Genomic DNA, 20,376 nt, shown 5'->3' with positions numbered 1-20,376 from the left:
CAAGAAATAACTGTTACCCTTATATTGTTACCTTTCTTTCATTCAAACACAGAATCTTAATTCAGAAATGACAAACAAGGGCAACTGGGTGGCTCAGTGGTTAAGCGTCCAACTTTGGCTCAGGTCATGACCTCACGGTTTGTGAGTTCAAGCTCCACACTGGGCTCTCTGCTGTCAGCACAGAGCCCTCTTCCGATCCTCTGTCCCCCTCTCTTTTTGCCCCTCCCCTGCTTGTGCTCTCTCACTCAAAAATAAATAAACATTAGGAAAAAAAAAGAAATGAAAAACAAATCCAGACTATGAGAAAGAAAGTGATCTGCCTGAAACCAGATAATGAGTGCAGTGTTCAGGACTCCCAACTCCATGTCCAAACAGACCAGTATGATGTGTAGAGAGGTAAGCAACACATATGGCAAAAATACTTTGTTTTTATCAAGTTCTTCTAATGCAAGCTGTGCCTCTTGAGTAATGTTTTCTTCCAATTAGGCTGTCTTTAATTTTTTTTAACTATTTTTTTTAAAGTTTATTTATTTATTTTGGGGGGGGGGCTGCAGAGAGAGAGGGAGAGAGAATTCCATGAACTGTGAGATTATGACCTGAGCCAAAATCAAGAGTTGGATGATTAACCAACTGAGCCACCCAGGTACCCCTCATGTCTAGGTTTTTAAGTTAACTTTTTGAGTTAACTGTTGGATATGGTGTAAGATAAGAGTCCACCTTCATTATTTTGCATGTAGACATCTAGTTTTCCCAGCAGCATTTGTTGAAGAGACTATCCTTTCCCCATAACGTAGTCTTGGCACCTTTGTCAAGGATCATTTAACCAAATACATGAAGATTTATTTTAGCATTCTCTAGTCTGTTCTATTGGTCTACAAGCCTGTCTTTATGTCAATCCAATTCTGTTTTGACTATGGTAGCTTTGCAATATATCTTGAAGTCAGGAAGCATTCCAGCTTTGTTGTTCTTGCTTTATTGTTTTAAAGGTATTTTGAAATTCTACATGAAATTATAGGAATTTTTCTATTTCTATAAACAATGCCACAGGCATTTTGATATGGACTGTACTGAATCTACAGATTGCTTTGGGTAATAAGGACATTTTAACAATATTAAATCTTCCCATCCATGAACATGGAATGTCTTCCCATTTATTTGTTTCTAGGTCCTTTGTGTTTTGCATACTATGTTTTCTTGCTTCCCACTTTCTCTTGTTGCTATAAAATGTTTGCATCATTACCTTGACACTTCTTTTCAACTTGTTCATGCTTATACAGTTTAGTCCAGATCTATTTTATTCAAGTGCTATGAGGATTGAAGCTCTCCATGACAGTCTTCCCACCCTATCAGCAGTCTGCATATCTTTTGAGCTGTGTCTGAGGTTAGGATTGTTCTGTCTACTTTTCTGTAAACTAAAGGTTTGGGGAGTAGAAGAGAGCTCAGGTGGTGTTATGTTCAGCTTTTGTTAGAAGATCAGGGCTTTGCTTATTACTCTTCTGAAATTTAGTTAAATATCCCTATTCCAGGGTTCACTATATCTAGTCAGAGATATCTTCTAGTTCTATTAGGATTAGGATCTCACCCAAATTGGTATGGAACCTTGGAAAAGGACAGGCCCTGGGAGTTTTTCATATTTCTGCTGCGATCTTGGTGGTGGAATATAGGGGCTTTCACCTGGGAAGGTATCTATGACCTTTTACTCATTTTCCTGCTAACCCCATTTGTTTCTCTCTACATCTGGGGTATTAACAAACATTCTCAAGATCCATCAACATATCTTCTTTCCCTAGTAATGCTTCTTGGAGATGGGCATATAAGAACCATCCATTCCTTTCCTTACCATCATTTTGGAAATTTATAGCATGAAATCATATCCCTCTCATTTGGTTGCTGCTAGTAAGTAGTTTGCTGGTTTTTACTATTCTCTTATTTCACTAAGTATTAGGAAAGAAAGTCCTCTGATCTGGCTTCTATTTACCATCTTTACTAGGACACATGCCTCTTTATCTTAAGCAACTGCATTAAAATTCCATTTACTGCTGCACCATCAATATGTATTCAGTCTCCCACTTGATGAACATTTAGACTGAATCCATTTAAAGTCAATGTAAGAAGAAAACCTATTAATGCATAACTTAGGGGTAGATATAAGAGTGGGATGTCAGGGCTAAATAACCTTAAGAGGTTATTTAAACTTTAAGGTCTATAATATTATGAAATAATATCTCTGTGTAACTTTAATAGGTACTTCCATCTGATTTTAGGTCAACATACCTTGTAATTAAAATTTATTTAGAAAGATAATATTATACTTACTCAAAAATATTCATAAGTTGTTCACTTGGTGCATTTTTCAGTCCAGCCACAATACTCTGTAACCGGCTCACACTTTGAGTGGCTGAAGCAACAGGAGTAATGACTGCTTCTTTTTCTTGTAAATATCGCCGTCCTGTCAGTGGGGTAGAAGGTGCAAATGATGTTTTCTGTCAAAAAAGAAAAATCTTTTAAAAAGATTAAAAAGTTACCTTGCCCTCATTATGTGTTTAATTCAGTGTATGTATCACCTTCTCTATTCATATTTAGTAGTACTTTTTTCCTCCCTCCTCTGGTTATCCACCAAATTTTTAACAATATAATGCTAATAACATCCTCACATTCAAAAAAACACTTTTTCAAAGTACTTACTACTTATTATCTCATTTTATCATAATACTCATTTGAAATATACACATTTTCACTTTACATATGAAACAAGCACAGAAAAGTTTAAAAAACTGTTGAAGCTGATAAAGTTAATGGAAGAGGCTTGGTCTAAAACAGGTTTTCTACCTTCTAGACCAGTAAATTTTCCATTAGACCTCATTCTCCAACCCATTTTACACATAAATACAGAATTAAGCCTTCACTATTCACAATCAAGCCAAGAGTTGTATGGCTAAAGTTCAGGGAAAGCACATAGTTTGTCATGGGGAGAAGGAAACTAAATTTTAAAGCAAGTGGCTAAAGTGATGCAAAGAATGATAAGAAAGCATAAACCCTTCTTTATGTCAAAAGACACACACCCTACTGAAAAGTCCAGGCATTCTGGGAAAATACATCAAAAATATGAAAAGCATCAAGAAATGAGGTAATACTAAATGCCACTTTTAATTTTCTTTAATGTTTATTTATTTTTTGAGAGACAGAGAGAGACAGAGTGTGAGAGGGGGAGGTGGAGAGAGAGGGAGGGAGGGGTAGAGGGAGAGAGGGAAGGAGGGAGGGAGGGAGAGGGAGAGGGAGGGAGAGAGAGACAGAGACAGAGAGAGAGAGAGAGAGAGAGAGAGAGAGAGAGAGAGAGAGAATCCAAAGTAGGCTCCAGGCTCTGAGCTGTCAGCACAGAGCCCGACGTGGGGCTCGAACCCACAAGCTGTGAGATCATGACCTGAGACAAAGTCAGATGCTTAACTGACTGAGCTGCCCAGGTGCCCCCTAAATGCCACTTTTAAAAATTACCTTTTAAGGCTTTCATGGAAAATATATATTAGTAGAAGAAACTCAAGATTTAACTTGAAAGATGTGTCTGTTGTTAGTAGAATCACACACAGAGAGAAAAAGATCATTCAAGACTGAGGCCAGGCTAAGTTATATTACTTTTTCAAAGTGTTGTTGAAGATTACAGTCCACATTAGCCTGTGCTGTCAGTTTCCCTAATGGGGCATCACCAGTGAACTTTCGAGGCGTTCCAATTTCCTCTTCTGCATCTGCTCCCAAAAAGATCCTCTCATCAAAATCACCAACAGTTAAAACATATTCTTCATACTCCTTGTTCACTGCTTTGCTGAAAAGAGAATTATTTTATTTACTTTTAAAGATTTTTTTAAATTATTTTTTTTAAAGTTTATTTATTTTGAGAGAGAGAAAGAGAGAAAGGATCATGACCTGAGCTGAGATCAAGAGTTGGATGCTTACTTAACCCGCTGGCCACCCAGATGCCCCTTTAAAGATTTTACTAAAAAAAAATTTTTTTTTTAATGTTTATTTGAGAGAGAGAAGAGACAGAGCACGAGTGGGGGAGGGGCAGAGAGAGAGGGAGACACAGAATCCGAAGCAGGCTCCAGGCTCTGAGCTGTCACCACAGAGCCTGATGTGGGGCTTGAACCCATGAACTGTGAGATCATGACCTGAGCTGAAATCAGACACTTAACCAACTGAGCCACCCAGGCATCCCATAAAGATTTTATTTTAATATTTATTCATTTTTGAGAGAGAGAGACAGAGACAGAGAGAGAGAGCGCGCGCAGAGGAGGACAGAGGATCCAAAGCAGGCTCTGTGCTGACAGGAGTGAGTCTGGGGCTCGAACTCACGAACTGTGATATTATGACCAGAGCTGAAGTCAGACACTCAATCGACTGAGCCACCCACGTGCCCCTTTAAAGATTTTATTGTTAAGTAATCTCTACACCCAACATGGGGCTCGAACTGATAAGCCTCAGATCAAGAGTCTTGTGCTCTTCTGACTGAGCCAGCCACGCACCCCAAGAATTATTTTAAGTAGCTAGAATAAAACTAAGTTACACACAGATTTACCTTTTTAAAAAAAAAATTTTATTTATTAAAGTAATCTCTACACTCAACATGGGGCTTGAACTCATGATCCCAAGATCAACAGTGGCATGCTCTACCAACTGAAACAGCTAGGCATCTCCACAATGGATTTATCTTCACTTCAAGATAGATTTAGACTCCAAGACCTGGAAAAGCTGATGACTTTCAAATTTTTAACTCTGCCCATCTAACAATATTGAAGGTTCTTATCTGATTATGGACATGCTTCACATTCACATATATAACGATAATAAATTACTCTGAAAGATGAGCAAAAAGAGAGTATAAACTTAATCTCAAAACTAGCTGAACCTAATTAAGATCTGATCATTGAGAGAACAATAGTTGCTTTGAATATATATACATTCTGAATTTGCCAGAAGTCATTGGGTCTGTTTATGAGTTTCTCTGGAAGGAGCTCTTTTAAGTGGCAAAGGTTTCCTAAAATAAGTGTACTTAAAGACAACAAGGCTTAGTTAACAACATCTAGTTAATACCACTAATGCAGAAGGAACTTGGGTTTGAAGGAGTTAATTTGATATAATGTTCCACTTAATAAGTTGCAATAAATCATTATTGACAGCCTATAATATGGCAGATACCATTAGTGTTAGATACTTACCTATTATCAGTAAAACTGGAAAGGTCCAGGAGGCATTCTCCTTTTAAAATCTGGGAAGAAAAAGCCATTTTGTGACATGTAATTAAACGCAATAACATACAAAAACATGACATTTATCTAAATTTTCACATTGGTAGTTGTTATAAATAATATACACACAAAAGAGAATTACTGAATATTTCTTTCAAACCAGTAAAACCTATATAATGTGCAAATAAAAGTTTAAAGTCCATTTTGAAAATACTTTGAAGTTGGCCTATGGCAGTGGTTTATAAATTCTAGTGACATAAGAAGCACTTAGGGGAACTTCTAAAAAATGCAGATTGATGGACCCCAAGGTCTGAGCTGAGGCAGCATTTTATATAAATTCCCCAAGTGATTCTGACAAAAGCAGTCCAATTTTAAACCCTGGTCTATGGAGAAGGGAAACTAACATTTATTGAATGATTATATGTATCAGGCAAGAAAAAGATTCAAAGGGAATATAGGTACTGTTGCTGGTGAGAGAAGAAAAGTACAGTTTATAATATTTTCTATGTACCCCACACTATGCTTAGACTACTATACATCAGGGTTGCAAACTCAAATGCCTTCATGGGTCAAAGCTCAACATACATAAATGAAGAGGGTAGAAAGCATACTTCCCATCTTAAAAGACGTGGCCATCATTTAACTTGATCAGAGTTACCCATGTAGAAATTCATGTAGATATTCCAATCCTGTTTTGCCATAGCTTCTGATTTTTGAAAGAGATTGTCACATAAAAAGTCTTTATATGTAAATTAAAATGGAATGAAATTAAAATAAAGAACGTCCTACACAGGCCAAACAAAATATCTGTGGCCCAAGAGCAGAAGGACAATTGTCCAACTCAGGATACTTCAGGAGTGAAATGAAGTCCTATAATAATTATGCCAAGACAACAACCCAAAACTAGATAATTCAGGCAAACCAAGATGTATGGTCATTAAACCTTAGAGCTACTAGTATGCTGCTGCTGCAGAGCACAAAAGACATAATCCTTGAGTTCCTGTCAAAGTTTACTTTGCTGGAGATGTTTAACATACAGATAAGGAGCCACGACTCACTCACTCACTCTCTCTCTCTCTCTCTCTCTCTCTCTCTCTCTCTCACACACACACACACACACACACACACACTGGAAGAAAGATAACACTAAATACAAAAGTTTGTGTAAAAGAAGAGCCACCATATAGGAAAGACTTTATGCTTAAAGAAAAATCTCATAATATCTACAAAGAGGGGTACCACAGTGATGACCTAATTTAAAACCCTTTTTCACCAAAGAGAAAACTCAAGGACTAGCTGGATTAAATGGCTCAATGTTTGGGAAGACACTGAGACCAAGAGGAATAAGCCATTTCATAAATACAGTAATAGCTAAGTGAATTACCTAGAGGAAAACCCAGAATGCATGCAGATAGCCTGTAAGCAGCTACAAAACTATAACGGATTTCCTGCTCTATTTATATGGAATTAAAGCTATAGTTGTTATAGATCATCCCACCTTTAGAAAATACTCAGCAGTTACTCAAATTGTGGCAGTAAATTAGTTTACTCTGACCTCCTGCTTTTTACGTTCTGTTCTTCGTAATTCTTTTATCAGAGCTTCTTACAGCTGCCTCTGCCTATGAATTTACTTGACAGTACATACAGTTGGTCACAGTCTTTAACAGCTCAGTTTGCACACCACAAAAGATCATAGGGCAATTCTGCACCACAGCATTCTACAACACAGCAGAGACTGAACCCTGATAATCTTGACCTTGAGTCCTGTAACACTGAGAACTTGCTTAAAGCCTTGTTTTTGCCTTTGAGGCTTCTGCTACTGACCCTTAAAAATCTTAGCCATTCACTTATAAGTACAGTACCTTTCTGTCAAAGAGTTTTGAAATATATGGCTTAAAGTAGTGCTCCTTTATTCCTTTTGCTTCTACTAGAAGTCCATCATGCAGTTCACACAGTACAGCAATGATGCAGGGAGGTTCTTCAGAAGCCCTAAAGTCAGCAGTATGGAAATCAGATGGTAAACCTAGTTTGATAGGGTATGAAGAGCAAAAGAGGGGGAAGAAGAATATGGTCAACTTTCAAAACTTTTTCTAAAAACTAATGACGAATTTTTAAAAATAAATAAGGTTATTACCTTTAAATGATGGGTTTAACAAATCTCGTCTATTTGGGCATATAATGGCATTGGCAAAAATCAGATCCAAGCAGCACAGAAGTAAATGGTAAGAGTTTACTAAATCATCTCCAATCATACGAAAATTACCTTTATAAGAAAAAAAAAAAAAGACACGAAGACCAGAAACCTCTCATGTCAAATAACCAGTTCCCACAGTAGAAATGTAAAACCACTGAAAGTATCACCTTACCCTTAGTATAAACAAAGAGGGTCCAACAGAAATTAAAGAGATCCTTAACACTGCAAGGAATCCTCCTAGAAAGAAAAAATGTACTTTTTAATTGACTAATTTGCTAAATATCACTCCACATTTGTCATTTAAATTGAAATAGCAAATATAAATAACTAGAAAGTCAAATTACATGTGAAATTCCATTCACAAAGGACAATTTACAGTCCATTAAATGGACTTAAATAAGCCTTTTTAGTCTGCACAAAATAATCAGAACATAAAAAAATAGGTATTACCCTGAATTTCCAGATATGGTAATTATAAATGGGTTTTTAAAATTTTTTTTTCCACAAATGGATTCTTATGGTAAAAAGCAGACTTTAAAAATGCAAATTTCCTAAGCTTTATGTTTTTTTAATATCAATTATATAACGATTAAGGTTCTCACCTCTGCTTCCTGCTTCGTGGTAACCTCGGTAGCTCTTCATATGGATTTTGAAATATATCTAAAAAAATTGGCTCAAATTTTTTGAAAATTACAGTGGACACCTCAAAATTTCTTTCTAGCCTTTCTATACGTTCACGAAATTCTTGTGGCAGGTTTGACATGTCCATCCACTTCTTCATTTTATTAAAAAACTGTATTAAGCTAAACAAATTAAAAAAAAGCAACTTTAAAAGGAGTCCATACAATGGACAAGTTAACATTTTATTTACGCCTACAAATCTTTATTTAAAAACCTAAATTTATCAAAAAAAAAAAAAAAAACCAGCCAAAAAATCTCGCTCCCAAGTGCTATGAAATTACTCTGACTCCCAGAATCACTATAGGAATATAGATTTTGAATTATGGTCATTACATCAATGTCTTCTAAGCAAGGGGCAATGACACCTACCTACTTCTTTTATTCCCTACAGCACCTAGACAGTAATTTGTATATACATTACAGAGTAAATACCAACAGATTGTTGAGTTCACAAAATTAGTTTGAGGACAGACTCAACTCCCAAGTAGTGGATTCTGGAAGTTGATCACAAAGCACCAGACAGCTACAGTTTAGGAATAAAATTCAAGTGTTCGTGTTCCAATGTGTGGTTCTACCACCAAATATAAACGAAGAAGGTAGTACATATCCAGAAAATCACTTAATGATTATTACTCCACCTTTCTGGCTTATTCAATTATGGGTACATTTTTTATGTCCCCATGTTAGTATGGTCTTAGATTGAAAATATGTAGTGCTAAAGTCCATTTAAGTGTCTAGCAGTATATACAGAATACTTTTTTTTATAAAGATTTTAAAAGTAATCTCTTCACCCAACGTGGGGCTTGAACTCACAACCCCAGGATCAAGAGTTGCATGCTTTACTGACTGAGCCACCCAGGGGCCCCTGGAATGATACTTTAGAACAATTTTTTTTAAATGCTATTTAGCTTTTTGAGAGACAGAGACAGAGAGCGAATGGGGGAGAGGCAGAGAGAGAGGGAGACACAGAATCTGAAGCAGGCTTCAGGCTCTGAGTTGCCAGCACAGAGACCAATGCAGGGCTCGAACCCACAAACCGTGAGACCATGACCTGAAGCTAAGTCCGATGCTCAACTGACTGAGTCACCCAGGTGCCCCTGGAATGATACTTAAAAAAAAAAAAAAAGTTGATAGAAGACATCATCAGCTAATTGTCCACAGGTACTCAAACTCCAGATATGCTGACTGAAATCTGAGACTCTAAGAGTCTTTTTTTACAAATTTTTTTTTTACTCTTTATTTTTGAGAGACAGAGAGAGAGAGATACAGAGTGTGAGTGGGAGAGGGGCAGAGAGAGAGGGAGACACTGAATCTGAAGCAGGCTCCAGGCTCTGAGCTGTTAGCACAGAGCCCGACTGGGGCTCGAACCCACGAACCGTGAGATCATGACCTGAGCCGAAGTTGGACGCTTAAGCGACTGACTCTTGATCTCAGCTCAGGTCATGATCTCATGGTTTGTGAGTCTGAGCCCCGTGTCAGGCTCTGTGCTGACAGCTTGGAATCTGCTTGTGATTCTCTCTCTCCCTCTCTCTCAGCCTTTCCTTGGCTTTCTCTCTCTGTCTCTCAAAATTAAATAAATATTTTAAAAAAGATTATAAACAATAGCCAAAAACATTATTGCCAGGTTGCTAAATATTTATTTGGGCTGACAGATTATAGTCTCTTGTAGGAGACTTTGTTTGGGGAGGCAGGGATGATCAGCATGTGAAATCCTTTCCTTTATTTGAGGAATTCCCCAATTTTGAGTCTTGCCATCTGCTAGATAGATCACCTTCACTGGAAGTTAGGGTGAAGGCATAAAACCTGAGGTCTTTGATATATGTTTGGGATTTTGAATATGGAGCTGGTGGCACAGAGAACACAACAACTGATTAATTCTTACAATCAATTAGCTCTTAGGGGCAAATACAGTCGCAATGTCCAGGGACTGATGATCATGCAAGTCATGTCCTTGTTAGATAAATTTTTGTGATATGCTTTTCGCTATAGCTAGGCTCCTTTGGTTCCTGGACATTTTCCAAGTCTATTTTTTCAAGTCATTCTAAAGACTTTGTCAGCTATTCAATATCCTTTCAGTAAATTTCTCTTCTCCTTAAGTTAGCCAAAGTTGGTAGTTGGTATCTGTTTTTTTTATAAACAAGGGGCTTGACTAACACATCCCCATATAAATCCACTGTATTTACTGTTACCCCCAAAATGGCTGTTCTATCGTGGAACAAAGTACATCAAATGTTTGAAAACAAAAAAAAAAAACTTACAGCATTGTTATTACTTAAACTAGGATTATGATTTTTAAAACTAAAATAAGAAGCAAAGTAAACTTGACAGCTTTCAAAACTATCCTGTTCATTGGGATTCTGTTGTAAAGAAAACATTATTCCAAAAAGCACATGAAAAGAAACTCCACATCACTGGCCATCAGGGAAATACAAGATACCATTTCATGCCTACTAGAATGCCATAATAAAAAAGACAAATAATAACAAGTATTGGCAAGGGTAGTGGTAAAACGGAACCCTCAAGCTCTGCTGGTGGGAATGTAAACTCGTGCACTTTGGAAAACAATCTTGACAGTTTCTCAAAAGGTTAAACAAAGAATTCCCATATGATCCAACAATTCCATTCATACATATACACCACCCCCCAAATGAATATATGTCTCCAAAAGTTGTACACAACTGTTCATAGCAGCATTATTCATACTAGCCAAAAGGTACAAAGAACTCAAGTATCCATCAACTAATAAGTGGATAAACACAATGTGATATATCCATGCAATGTAAATATTATTCAGACATAAAAAGGAATGAAGTGCTGATACATGCCAAGGGCTAGGAGGAGGGAGAAGAAGGAAGTTGTTGTTTAATTGTTACAGAGTTTCAACTTGGGAAACTGAAAAAGTTCTGGAGATGGATAGTGGTGATGGTTGCACAATGTAAATGTATTTAATGCCACCGAACTATATTCACTTAAAATTGGTTATGTGGTAAATTTTGTTATGTAGATTTTACCACACACACACACACACCCTAAAACAAATATAGAGTAGGGATGGTAAACATGGGGCATACGTCCCAATAGCAGCACACTACTGAATTTTACTGGCACTCAAAAAATAAAAAAGAAATTATTGTGTAAAAAGTTAACATCATCAATGTTCCAATTAAAATTATGAAAAAAAATTTTCATGAACTAAATATTCATTCAGGTTCTATTATAACATGAAAATAATGAATGTCATCTTGATTTAAATCGCAAGTTATTGAAAAACTTGTGAAAAATGTGGAAAAATTACTTCTCAATACTTCATACAATAAGATGCAAACAAAATAAAATAAAAATTCAAATTATATAACAGTAACTATTTTTTAATATTACACTTAATAGCCAAATAAATTTTTAGTTGGAACTCATTTTAAGTTGAAAGTTGCTTTGGTTAAGTTTTTTCACAAACTGAGGCTGAATATATAAATACAGTTCAAAACAAACATACTAGTATTTGTGGGTGGATGCATATGTAATACAGCATGGACTTGGGAGGCTCCGCCACTTACTAGGGGTGTAACCTTTGGGAAGTAATTTAAGTTCTTGGTGACTTGGTTTCCTTATCTGTAAAATGAGATTCATTTCATGGGATTAACTGTGAGGATTAACTGAATAAAAAAATACAAACCCTTAGTATATAGTAAGTGTCTACCATACAGGTAATTTCTCAATAAAAATTTTCTAGTTTTACATGTACATCTAGAATCTAAATTTGCACAGTATTTTGCAGTATGATTTATGAGCAATATTTGATGAGAATAATCAGGGGCACCTGGGTGGCTCAGTCAGTTAAATGTCTGACTCTTGGCTTTGGCTCAGGTCATGATCTCATGGTTCGTAGGACCAAGCCCCATGTAGGGCTCTGTGCAGAGCCTACTTGGGATTCTCTCCCCCATGACCAAAATAAATAAACATTAAAAAATATATATATTTAATCATTTAAAATTATCCTTAAAGTTCAAATTGTGAAAATAGCCCAATTATAAATCAATGTAAATAATAACATCACTTGTAATTCTTTTTTATTTGTCTGAACATGATGAAGCTGGTCTATGCTCTTTTAGTAGTTCAGAATCTGACACCTGAAAAAATTTATATCAGGGGCACCTGGGTGGCTCAGTTGGCTGAGTGCCCGATTTTGGCTCAGGTCATGATCTCAAGTTTGGTTGGTTCAAGCCCCACACTGGGCTTTGTGCTGACAGGCTTTGCCTGCTTTGAATTCTCTATCTCCCTCTCTCTCTGCCCCTCCCCTGCTCACTCTCTCTCAAAAATAAACATTAAAAAAAATTGTTTTTTAAATTTATATCAATCTACATTTAAAAAACTAGTATCTTTTGACCCTTCACTACATTTTTAGAAATTTAGCGGAAATACATTTTCACAATGATGTTCAGCTGTGTATTATCACAAAGAACTGGATACAACCTAAATGGCCATTGATAAGGGGTTGGCTAACTATATGAAACATCCTTACATCCGAAATCCTAGGTGATATGGAAGGATTACCAGAATATTAAGAAAAGCAACTGCAAAACAATACATATAGTAGGATCGCATTCATGTTTTAAAAAACAACCAAAACACTAAAAAACAGGCTTTTTTTCCTGTTTAATAATTTATTAACAGTAAATTGTTTAAGTGGTTAATTCTGGGGAATGAGGAAAAAAAAGAAAGAGATATCTTTACATTTTTAAACTTTCTGTATTATTTGAAAATTTGTGAACCTTTTAAAAAATGATGGTAAAAGTATACATAACAGAAAACTTACCATTTTAACCATTTTTAAGTGTACATTAAGTACATTCCCAACGTGCAACCATCACCACCATACATCTCCAGAATGTTTTCATTATTTGAAATTTTTACCATATACTTACACTGCTCTAAATTTTAAGTTCTTCTTTTTGGTTCAGTTTCCCCAACAACCTAATATTCTAAATACTTAAAAATTTTTATATGGTCAATAATGAGAAACACTGATAGAAAAGTCAGATTATTTTATATTACAATGAAGAGGGATATTCTGCTCAATTAAAAAAATTATGTGAATTCAATCTTAATTATACTTTCATTTTATTTTTATCACTAATGACAAAAATTGATACCTATTAAAGTTTTAAAAACTGCCTTCAGGGAAAAATGTTGTCTTTAATGTACTATTTTTCCACTTATGAAAACTAAAATTGTTCTGAGAAAAAAAAATTTTGGTTTTTAATTTAGCATGAATTGAAACCTAATTGCTCTCCCTGGATAGGTCTTTCAAAGTTTGTTTCTCTTCCATGCTGGAAACACATGACAGCAAATAGACAACAACCTCAAGTAGTCTTGTCATGGGTAGAAAATCCCAGAAATTGAGAACACTACCACCTATATCTGGTTCACTCCATTTCTTTTGTTTTGTATCCAGGCAAATAGTTCCACATGATTAATACTAGAGCAAGTAAAAGCTATAGCCAAGACCTTCTGATTGCTTACCTGTTGCAAGGTAAAAAATACTAACTATACAGTAGAAAAACAAGACAACACCTTTAGCAGATAATCAAAATTAACATCACCAAAGAGAAGCAGGTGGATATCGTGCCTCCAGATGTAATATAGTGAAGACACAAAACTACTTATGTAGTTTTCTATCTGGGGATATGTAACTTGCTTCTAAGTATAAGAAAATATGAGACAAATCCAAAATGAGGAGTAATCTACTAAAAAGGAGGAGGTAATTGGGGTGCCTGGGTGGCTCCAGTTGGTTAAGCATCTAACTTCAGCTCAGGTCATGAACTCATAGTTCATGAGTTTGAGACCCACAACAGGCTCTGTGCTGACAGCTCCAAGCGGGGAGCCTACTCAGACCCTATGTCTCCCTCTCTCTCTGCCCCTCCCCTACTAGCACTTTGTCTTTCTCTCTCTCAAAAATAAACATTAAAAAAAATTTTTTTTTTTTTAAGTGGGGGGTAAGGTGGTTGTGGACTATATTCTTGCTGTGGAAACATTCCTGATTAAAGGAAACTAAACAGACATGATAAGTGAATGTAATAACTGATCCTAGATTGGAAACTGTTCTTTTAAAAAGCTGCTATAAAGACCATTATTGGATCAACTAATAAAACTAGAATAGAGATAATAGATTAAATTATTGTATCAATGTTAACTTTGCTGAAGTTGATAACTGTTGTAGTTATCTAAGTTTATACACTGAACTATTTAGGGACAAAGGGCTATAATGTATGTTACTTACTTTGAAATAGTTGAGGAAAAACTATTTGAGAAAGACCAAATGACAAAGCAAATGGAGTAAAATGTCAATAGGTGAATTTGGGTCAAGGGTATATGGGTGTTCTTTCTACTTTGCTTATTTTTGCAACTTTTCTGAAAGCTTGAAATTGTCTCCAAATTTAAAAAAATTAATAAAAAAAGCTACAGATAAAAAAGATTTAGTACAGAGACCTCTGAAGTCAGAATTTGAGGAAAAGGGGCAATGGAATAATGTGAGAATTGGAAAAGGAGACCTATAGGATAACAAACTTAAAATGGAATAGAGTTAAACAGAAATTAAATTCTAAAGCTAAATTTAGGACTTATAAAACAGTGTTTGAAAAATCAAAGTGCTTTACCTTAATTTAGCTGAACGTAGTATTCTGGTAAGTGAAACACAATTTCCTTCCATGATACCCTTCCCAACAGTAGGAATAATGCTTTTGCGGCATGCAACATATAACGAACATGCCAACCAGTGTATAACTTCTCCCTGGCAGGCAAAAGACAAACAGTAAAATGGATGTATTATGTTAAAATGCTTGAATTCTAGAACCAAAAAAGATCTTGGAATTGTCTGATCTTACATTATGTATATAACAGGCCAAAGTGATGAAGATATTTGCCCAAGGTCACGAAGCTTAGTTTTGCAGTAATGGGTATAAAACTCCTTATATCAGTCCTGTGTAAGATGCTAAATCAGCATTAGTCTAAAAACAGATCTTTCATCTACACCCCAAATCTAATATTATCCAAAGAGTTCTCTTAAAATTTCTCAACTGGCTTTCTCAATTTTATAACACCGGTGAGTCATGGCCTTGAAGATACTTAAGTTCCTTTCCACCATGTTAATTTTATGTTTCTTCTTTAACCAGTTTGGCAGAGAAAGGAAAGTACTGAGTAGAAAGATGGCCAGGGAGACACGTAAAAAGTTCATATCTATCTCAAGCAACATAAAGGAGACTGTCATTTTTGCTAGGTAAAAATTTGGGGAATTATTTACCTAACCTTTAAAAATTTTTTTTATTTTAGAGAAAAAGAGAGAGCATGAGCAGGGGAGTGGGGTAGAGGGAGAGAAGGAGGGCGAGAGGGAGGAGGAGGGAGAGGAGGAGGAAAGGAAAGAGGGAGGAGGAGGGAGAATCTGAAGATGTTCCATGCTCAGTGAAGAGCCTGACAAAGGGCTTGAAGCCACAACCCTGGGATCACAACCTGAGCCGAAATCAAGAGTCAGATGTTCAACTGACTCAGCCACCCGAGCACCCATATTTACCCAATCTTTAAAATAGTAATTTAGCCTATTTTAGCAGATATCTCAATTTATAATGCTATAAAAAAGATGACATTTGGTAATTCAACACTTAATTGTCTGCTTTAGACTTGAGATATCTCCCAAGTTAGAATCACTTTATTATTATTAATGTTTATCTACTTTTGAGAGAGAGAGAGAGAGAGAGAGAGAGAGAGAGAGAGAGAGAGAGAGACAGAGAGACAGAGCCCGAATGGGAGAGGGGCAGAGACAGGGAGACACAGAATCTGAAGCAGGCTCCAGGCTCTGCACTGTCAGCACAGAGCCTAATGAAGGGCTTGAACCCATGAACCATGAGATCATGACTCAAGCCAAAGTCAGATGCTCAACCAACTGCGCCACCCAGGCATCCCTATTATTTTTTCTGAAGTTTGTTTATTTTGAGAGAGAGAGTATGCATGCCAGTGGGGGAGGGGCAGAGAGAGGGAGAGAGAATCCCAAGCAGGCTTTGCATTGTCAGCGCAGAGCCTGACATAGGGCTTGATCCTACAAACAGTGTAAAATCATGATCTGAGCCAAGATCAAGAGTCAGACACTCGACTAAGTCACCCAGGTGCCCCTTAAAATCACTTTATAAGTTTACTACTGAACTATATATGGATTTTAAGGTTTAAGAATTAGACACAATACAGCACAACATATTACTGTTCCTATTTACTATTCTACAGATCCTCTTTAAGACCAGATTCTAGAAGGATAAAAACATGGAAAGATTTCTTGTAGTAACCCAAAAGGGGTGGGCAGAAATGGGGTGGGCACCAATAGAGTTAAAGCCCAGTGTTACTACCTTAAAGTAGTGAGAAATCTTATTTGCTCAAGGTATTAAATGAGGCATGTAAGCTTAAGTTTGGATAATTTTAGAAGCCTTGATTAACCAATTATTTGGGAATAGCATCCAAGTATTACAAGAGCCACTGGAGGGGCACCTGGGTAGCTCAGTCGGTGAAGCATCTGACTTCATCTCAGGTCATGATCTTGTGCTTCGTGGGTTTGAGTCCCACATTGGGCTATGTGCTGACAGCTCAGAGCCTAAAGCCTGCTTCAGATTCTGTGTCTCCCCCCTCTCTGCCCCTCCCCCAGTTGCACATGCTCTCTCTCTCTCTCTCTCTCTTAAAAATAAACGTTACAAAAAAAAAAGAGCCATTGGATACAGGTTACTAGATGAAAACACCATTGAGATAAAGAAAATAAGTACTGAAAGTTTTGCTTCTTTTTCCTAAAAAAAAAAGAGAAAAGTCATCTTTATTATTTATTCTGATGCTAGACCTTAGAAATGCAATGATGGTTTCTGACCTCATGGAATTACAAATTTAGAGTTAAGAAAAGGAACAGAAAACCATGATCTATAATTGGTGAGACATGCTGTAAGAATTGAAGATAAAAGTGTGAGAGACTATAGTATAATAACTGATGTTAAGTGGAGGTCAGAGAAGGATTCACAGAGGGAGACACCAAAATGTAAGAGGGAAAGGCAAAGGAGAAATGTAAGCAGGAAGTTGTTAGGCATACTGACAGGCAGGAAGCTGGGGACAGGGCTTCTTAACAACAGAGGGGCACCCGGGTGACTCAATTGGTTAAGTGTCTGACTTAGGCTCAGGTCATGATCTCAAAGTTCACGTGTTCCAGCCCCACATCTCAGTCCCTCCAGCCCCACATCTTCAGAACCTCTGTCCCTCTCTCTCTCTGCCCCTCCCCTGCTTGCGTGCATGATCTCTCTCTTAAAAAATTTTTTTTAAAGATTGCCTTATAAAAACCAGTAGATCTATGAAAATACCTACTCTAAGAGTCTTTCACCAAAAACAAACAAAAGAGAAAAAAAAGGAGGGGCGGCTGGGTGGCTAAGTTGTTGAGTGTCCAACTCTTGCTTCTGGGTGCAGGTCATGATCTCATGGTTGGTGAGATGGAGCCTGATTCCGGCTCTGCGCTGTAAGTGTGGAGCCTGCTTGGGATTCTCTCTCTGCCCCTCCCTGCTCGTCCTCTCTCTCAAATAGATAAGTTAATTTAAAAAGTAAAAGAAGAGGAAGAATATAAAAGACTCTGGACAGAATAAACCCTCACCAAATCTTAATTCACAGATCTGTGCTCTCTAAATCAAACATTCAAGATGTCCTGATTGACTTCCCCTAACTGGAGATTTAGTTCTCCAATTTGCCTGTTGGTGAGTGGGAAAAGTTTCCAGGCAGAGGGTGTGGCATGAAGAAAGTACACAAGTGGGAAGAAACTTGGCATGTTCAAGAATCTGAAAGAGGTGTCCGGTTTAATGCCCTGACCAGTTTGCACAGTAAATGCTTATTCAGCGACAGACCAAAAGAGGACTTGGGATGTCGGAAACACTTTCTTGGGCCTTTAGAAATTAGTTTGTTTTCACTGAGCGGCCATAATTCATAATCTCCCTTTCTTATTCTTCCTTCAGCTTTCCAGTCATGCCACTCATGGATGCAGGTCACTGTCCTTTATCCAGTCTACAATAGTCCTACCGTAGAGACATATGAAGAGTGTCTCCTAGGTATTTTTCCCTCATATACAGACACACATACTCAATTTCAAATATCCAACTATGTGCTTCTGAACCCACCAATTAATTATTTCACTGGGTGGTGAGTCGGTGGAGCACTGTGTGTGTGTGTGTGTGTGTGTGTGTGTGTGTGTGTCTAGACCCCTTGGATCATGAAACAAAACCTATGAATTTAAATATAATGAAATACACTCCACCGCAATGCCATCTCTCCACTGCATTCCTTGTCTGGATTCCTATAATAATTAGCAGAACGACCCTGTGGAAGACCCTTCTCTGGGCCTTGATATTATTACCTGGAAAGCAGGTATAATTCGGCCCTGCCATATTCACAGGGCGGTGGGGGAGGACTCAATGCAAGAATGGTTGGGAAGAATCTAATGATGGTTTACACTTATTTTATCCAGAACCAGGCACTGTGCTAAGCATCAGGATACGGACACAGGAGCAAGCTGGGGCTGAGAGCCTTTCCTCAAAGCAAGTACCCCACACTTCCGCCCGGACGAGGCCAAAGGGTGGGAGGCCAAAGCTTAAGCCCTTTCGTGGAATGGCGATCCCAGGTCGGGTTCCCAGGGTCGTGGTGAGAACTGAGTGAGATAACAGATTTAAAGAGCTGGGCAGTGGTGTAGGCACTAACTTCACTTTAGCTTTTACCATTATGGCATTTGGTTTTTTAACAGGTTTACGGGCACGATCATGACGTCTGCGGCGCTCGACGGGGCGGAGGGAAGCTGGTCTGGAGTCTAGGGGACCCCCGAGTGACGTGTGACCCTCCGCTCCTCTTCCGGACTTCGGTTTCCCGCCTCAGAAAGAAAACGGATAGATTGGTCTACACCCGCCCTTCCAGCTTCGCACTCCTCTGCTCCCGGCTGGGCAGCGACCCTTCCCGGCGGGGAAACTCCCACCGCCCCACAGGGTGGGGTAGGGGTGGGGTAGGGGCGGGGCGGGGCGAGGGTGGGGCCTGGCAGGGGTCTGGTCCGGCCGCCCCACCTGCCGCCGCTCACCTCTAGGCTGTAGTTGCCCCGGATGGCGGTGAAGTCGTCCAGGGCTTCGGCCGCGCTCCCCTCGTCCAGGTTCAGCTCCTGGCACAGAGCCTGCAGCGCCTCCCCGGCGGCGGCCAGCACCGCCGCCCCCTCAGCGTGGGGCTCGTCCTCGAACATCCCCTCAGGCCCTGCGGGCGGCGCAGCCACGGCCCCCCGGCTCCTTTCTCGTTTTCTGGGCGCGCTACCCACAACCCCCTGCGCCAAAGCGCGCGAAAGTCAGTGACTTAAGCACGACGTCTCTCCGACAGTCTGCATCCGCGTTTCCCCTCAAAAAAGTCCGTTTCTCCTCCAGGGCACCCAGTGGCCTCTCTCTGGAGATGTGTGATAAGAAGATGGATCTCAATTCCTGGGGAAAAAAACAAAAACAAAAACACCCTGGGCGTGGTCTTTGTCGGGCTGCGAGGGGCACAGCCAGCGCAGCAAGTTGTTGCGGAGGGATCGGCAGCCGCGCGCAGAGGCTGCTGGGAATTGTAGTCCATATCCTGCCTTGACGGCCGCGGCGCTGCCTGGATCTCGGCGGCTCTTCGGCTTCGACGGAGCTGTCTCTTGTGAGGTGGTCTCCTCGATCGTCTTCGGGAGAAGCCTCCTCTGTACCACTAACCCATGGGCGTGTGTTTTCCACTGCCTCGCCAAACTTCGTCTCAGACTTGCCCCTTGATAAGAGACCGAGGCACGAAATGAAAAAAGTGGTCTCGTGACAGCGGGGGGCCTCGGGATTCCTGTCTCCAGCGGCCAGTGAGTGGTCTGTTGGATGACTGAAGGGCTGGAGAGGCAGGGATGTCAGGGAACTACTCCTTGTCTCTTCTCGGTTGCTAAACCAGGCTAGACCTGGGCTGAGAGAATTGTAGTAATCAATGACCCTGGGAACCGTCCTAGTCAAGACAGTCATTCCAGGCTTAGAAATGGCCTGAGCATAAGCCTTAAGGCATGGAACGGGTCTCCACGCTTACCCTTCTGTTCCACCAAAACCCCTTCTGCAGGAAGAGCCAGAGTGATCCAGAGCATGTCACTCTACTCAAAATCTTTCAAAAGATTCCTCTTGCCCTTAAAATAGTATCCAAATTCCTTGTGATCTGGCCTCACCTCATTGCCCCCCTCACGAGTAT

At 38.9% G+C, this 20,376-nt stretch overlaps 1 protein-coding gene across 4 annotated transcripts in view; it reads right to left on the bottom strand.

Moving 5' to 3' along the window:
* Window positions 1–19,565, bottom strand: part of RBL1 (RB transcriptional corepressor like 1) — a 60,062-nt gene extending 40,497 nt beyond the window's left edge. For 3 of the 4 annotated variants that reach the window (XM_027070042.2, XM_027070043.2, XM_027070045.2), the window contains exons 1-9: window positions 19,232–19,565; window positions 14,766–14,899; window positions 8,034–8,234; window positions 7,604–7,668; window positions 7,372–7,500; window positions 7,100–7,260; window positions 5,208–5,257; window positions 3,631–3,817; window positions 2,317–2,483 (exon numbers count right to left, since the gene is read on the bottom strand). In XM_027070042.2, the coding sequence (XP_026925843.1) occupies window positions 2,317–2,483; window positions 3,631–3,817; window positions 5,208–5,257; window positions 7,100–7,260; window positions 7,372–7,500; window positions 7,604–7,668; window positions 8,034–8,234; window positions 14,766–14,899; window positions 19,232–19,387 (1,250 nt within the window). In that variant the 5' untranslated portion in view covers window positions 19,388–19,565. The remainder of the gene's footprint in view (window positions 1–2,316; window positions 2,484–3,630; window positions 3,818–5,207; window positions 5,258–7,099; window positions 7,261–7,371; window positions 7,501–7,603; window positions 7,669–8,033; window positions 8,235–14,765; window positions 14,900–19,231) is intronic. The other variant, XM_027070044.2, reaches the window with a different exon arrangement.
* Window positions 19,566–20,376: the final 811 nt, after the last annotated feature.

This window comes from Acinonyx jubatus, chromosome A3, assembly GCF_027475565.1.
Source record: "Acinonyx jubatus isolate Ajub_Pintada_27869175 chromosome A3, VMU_Ajub_asm_v1.0, whole genome shotgun sequence".
NCBI lineage: Eukaryota > Metazoa > Chordata > Mammalia > Carnivora > Felidae > Acinonyx > Acinonyx jubatus.
This window is presented reverse-complemented; position numbering and strand designations above follow the sequence as displayed.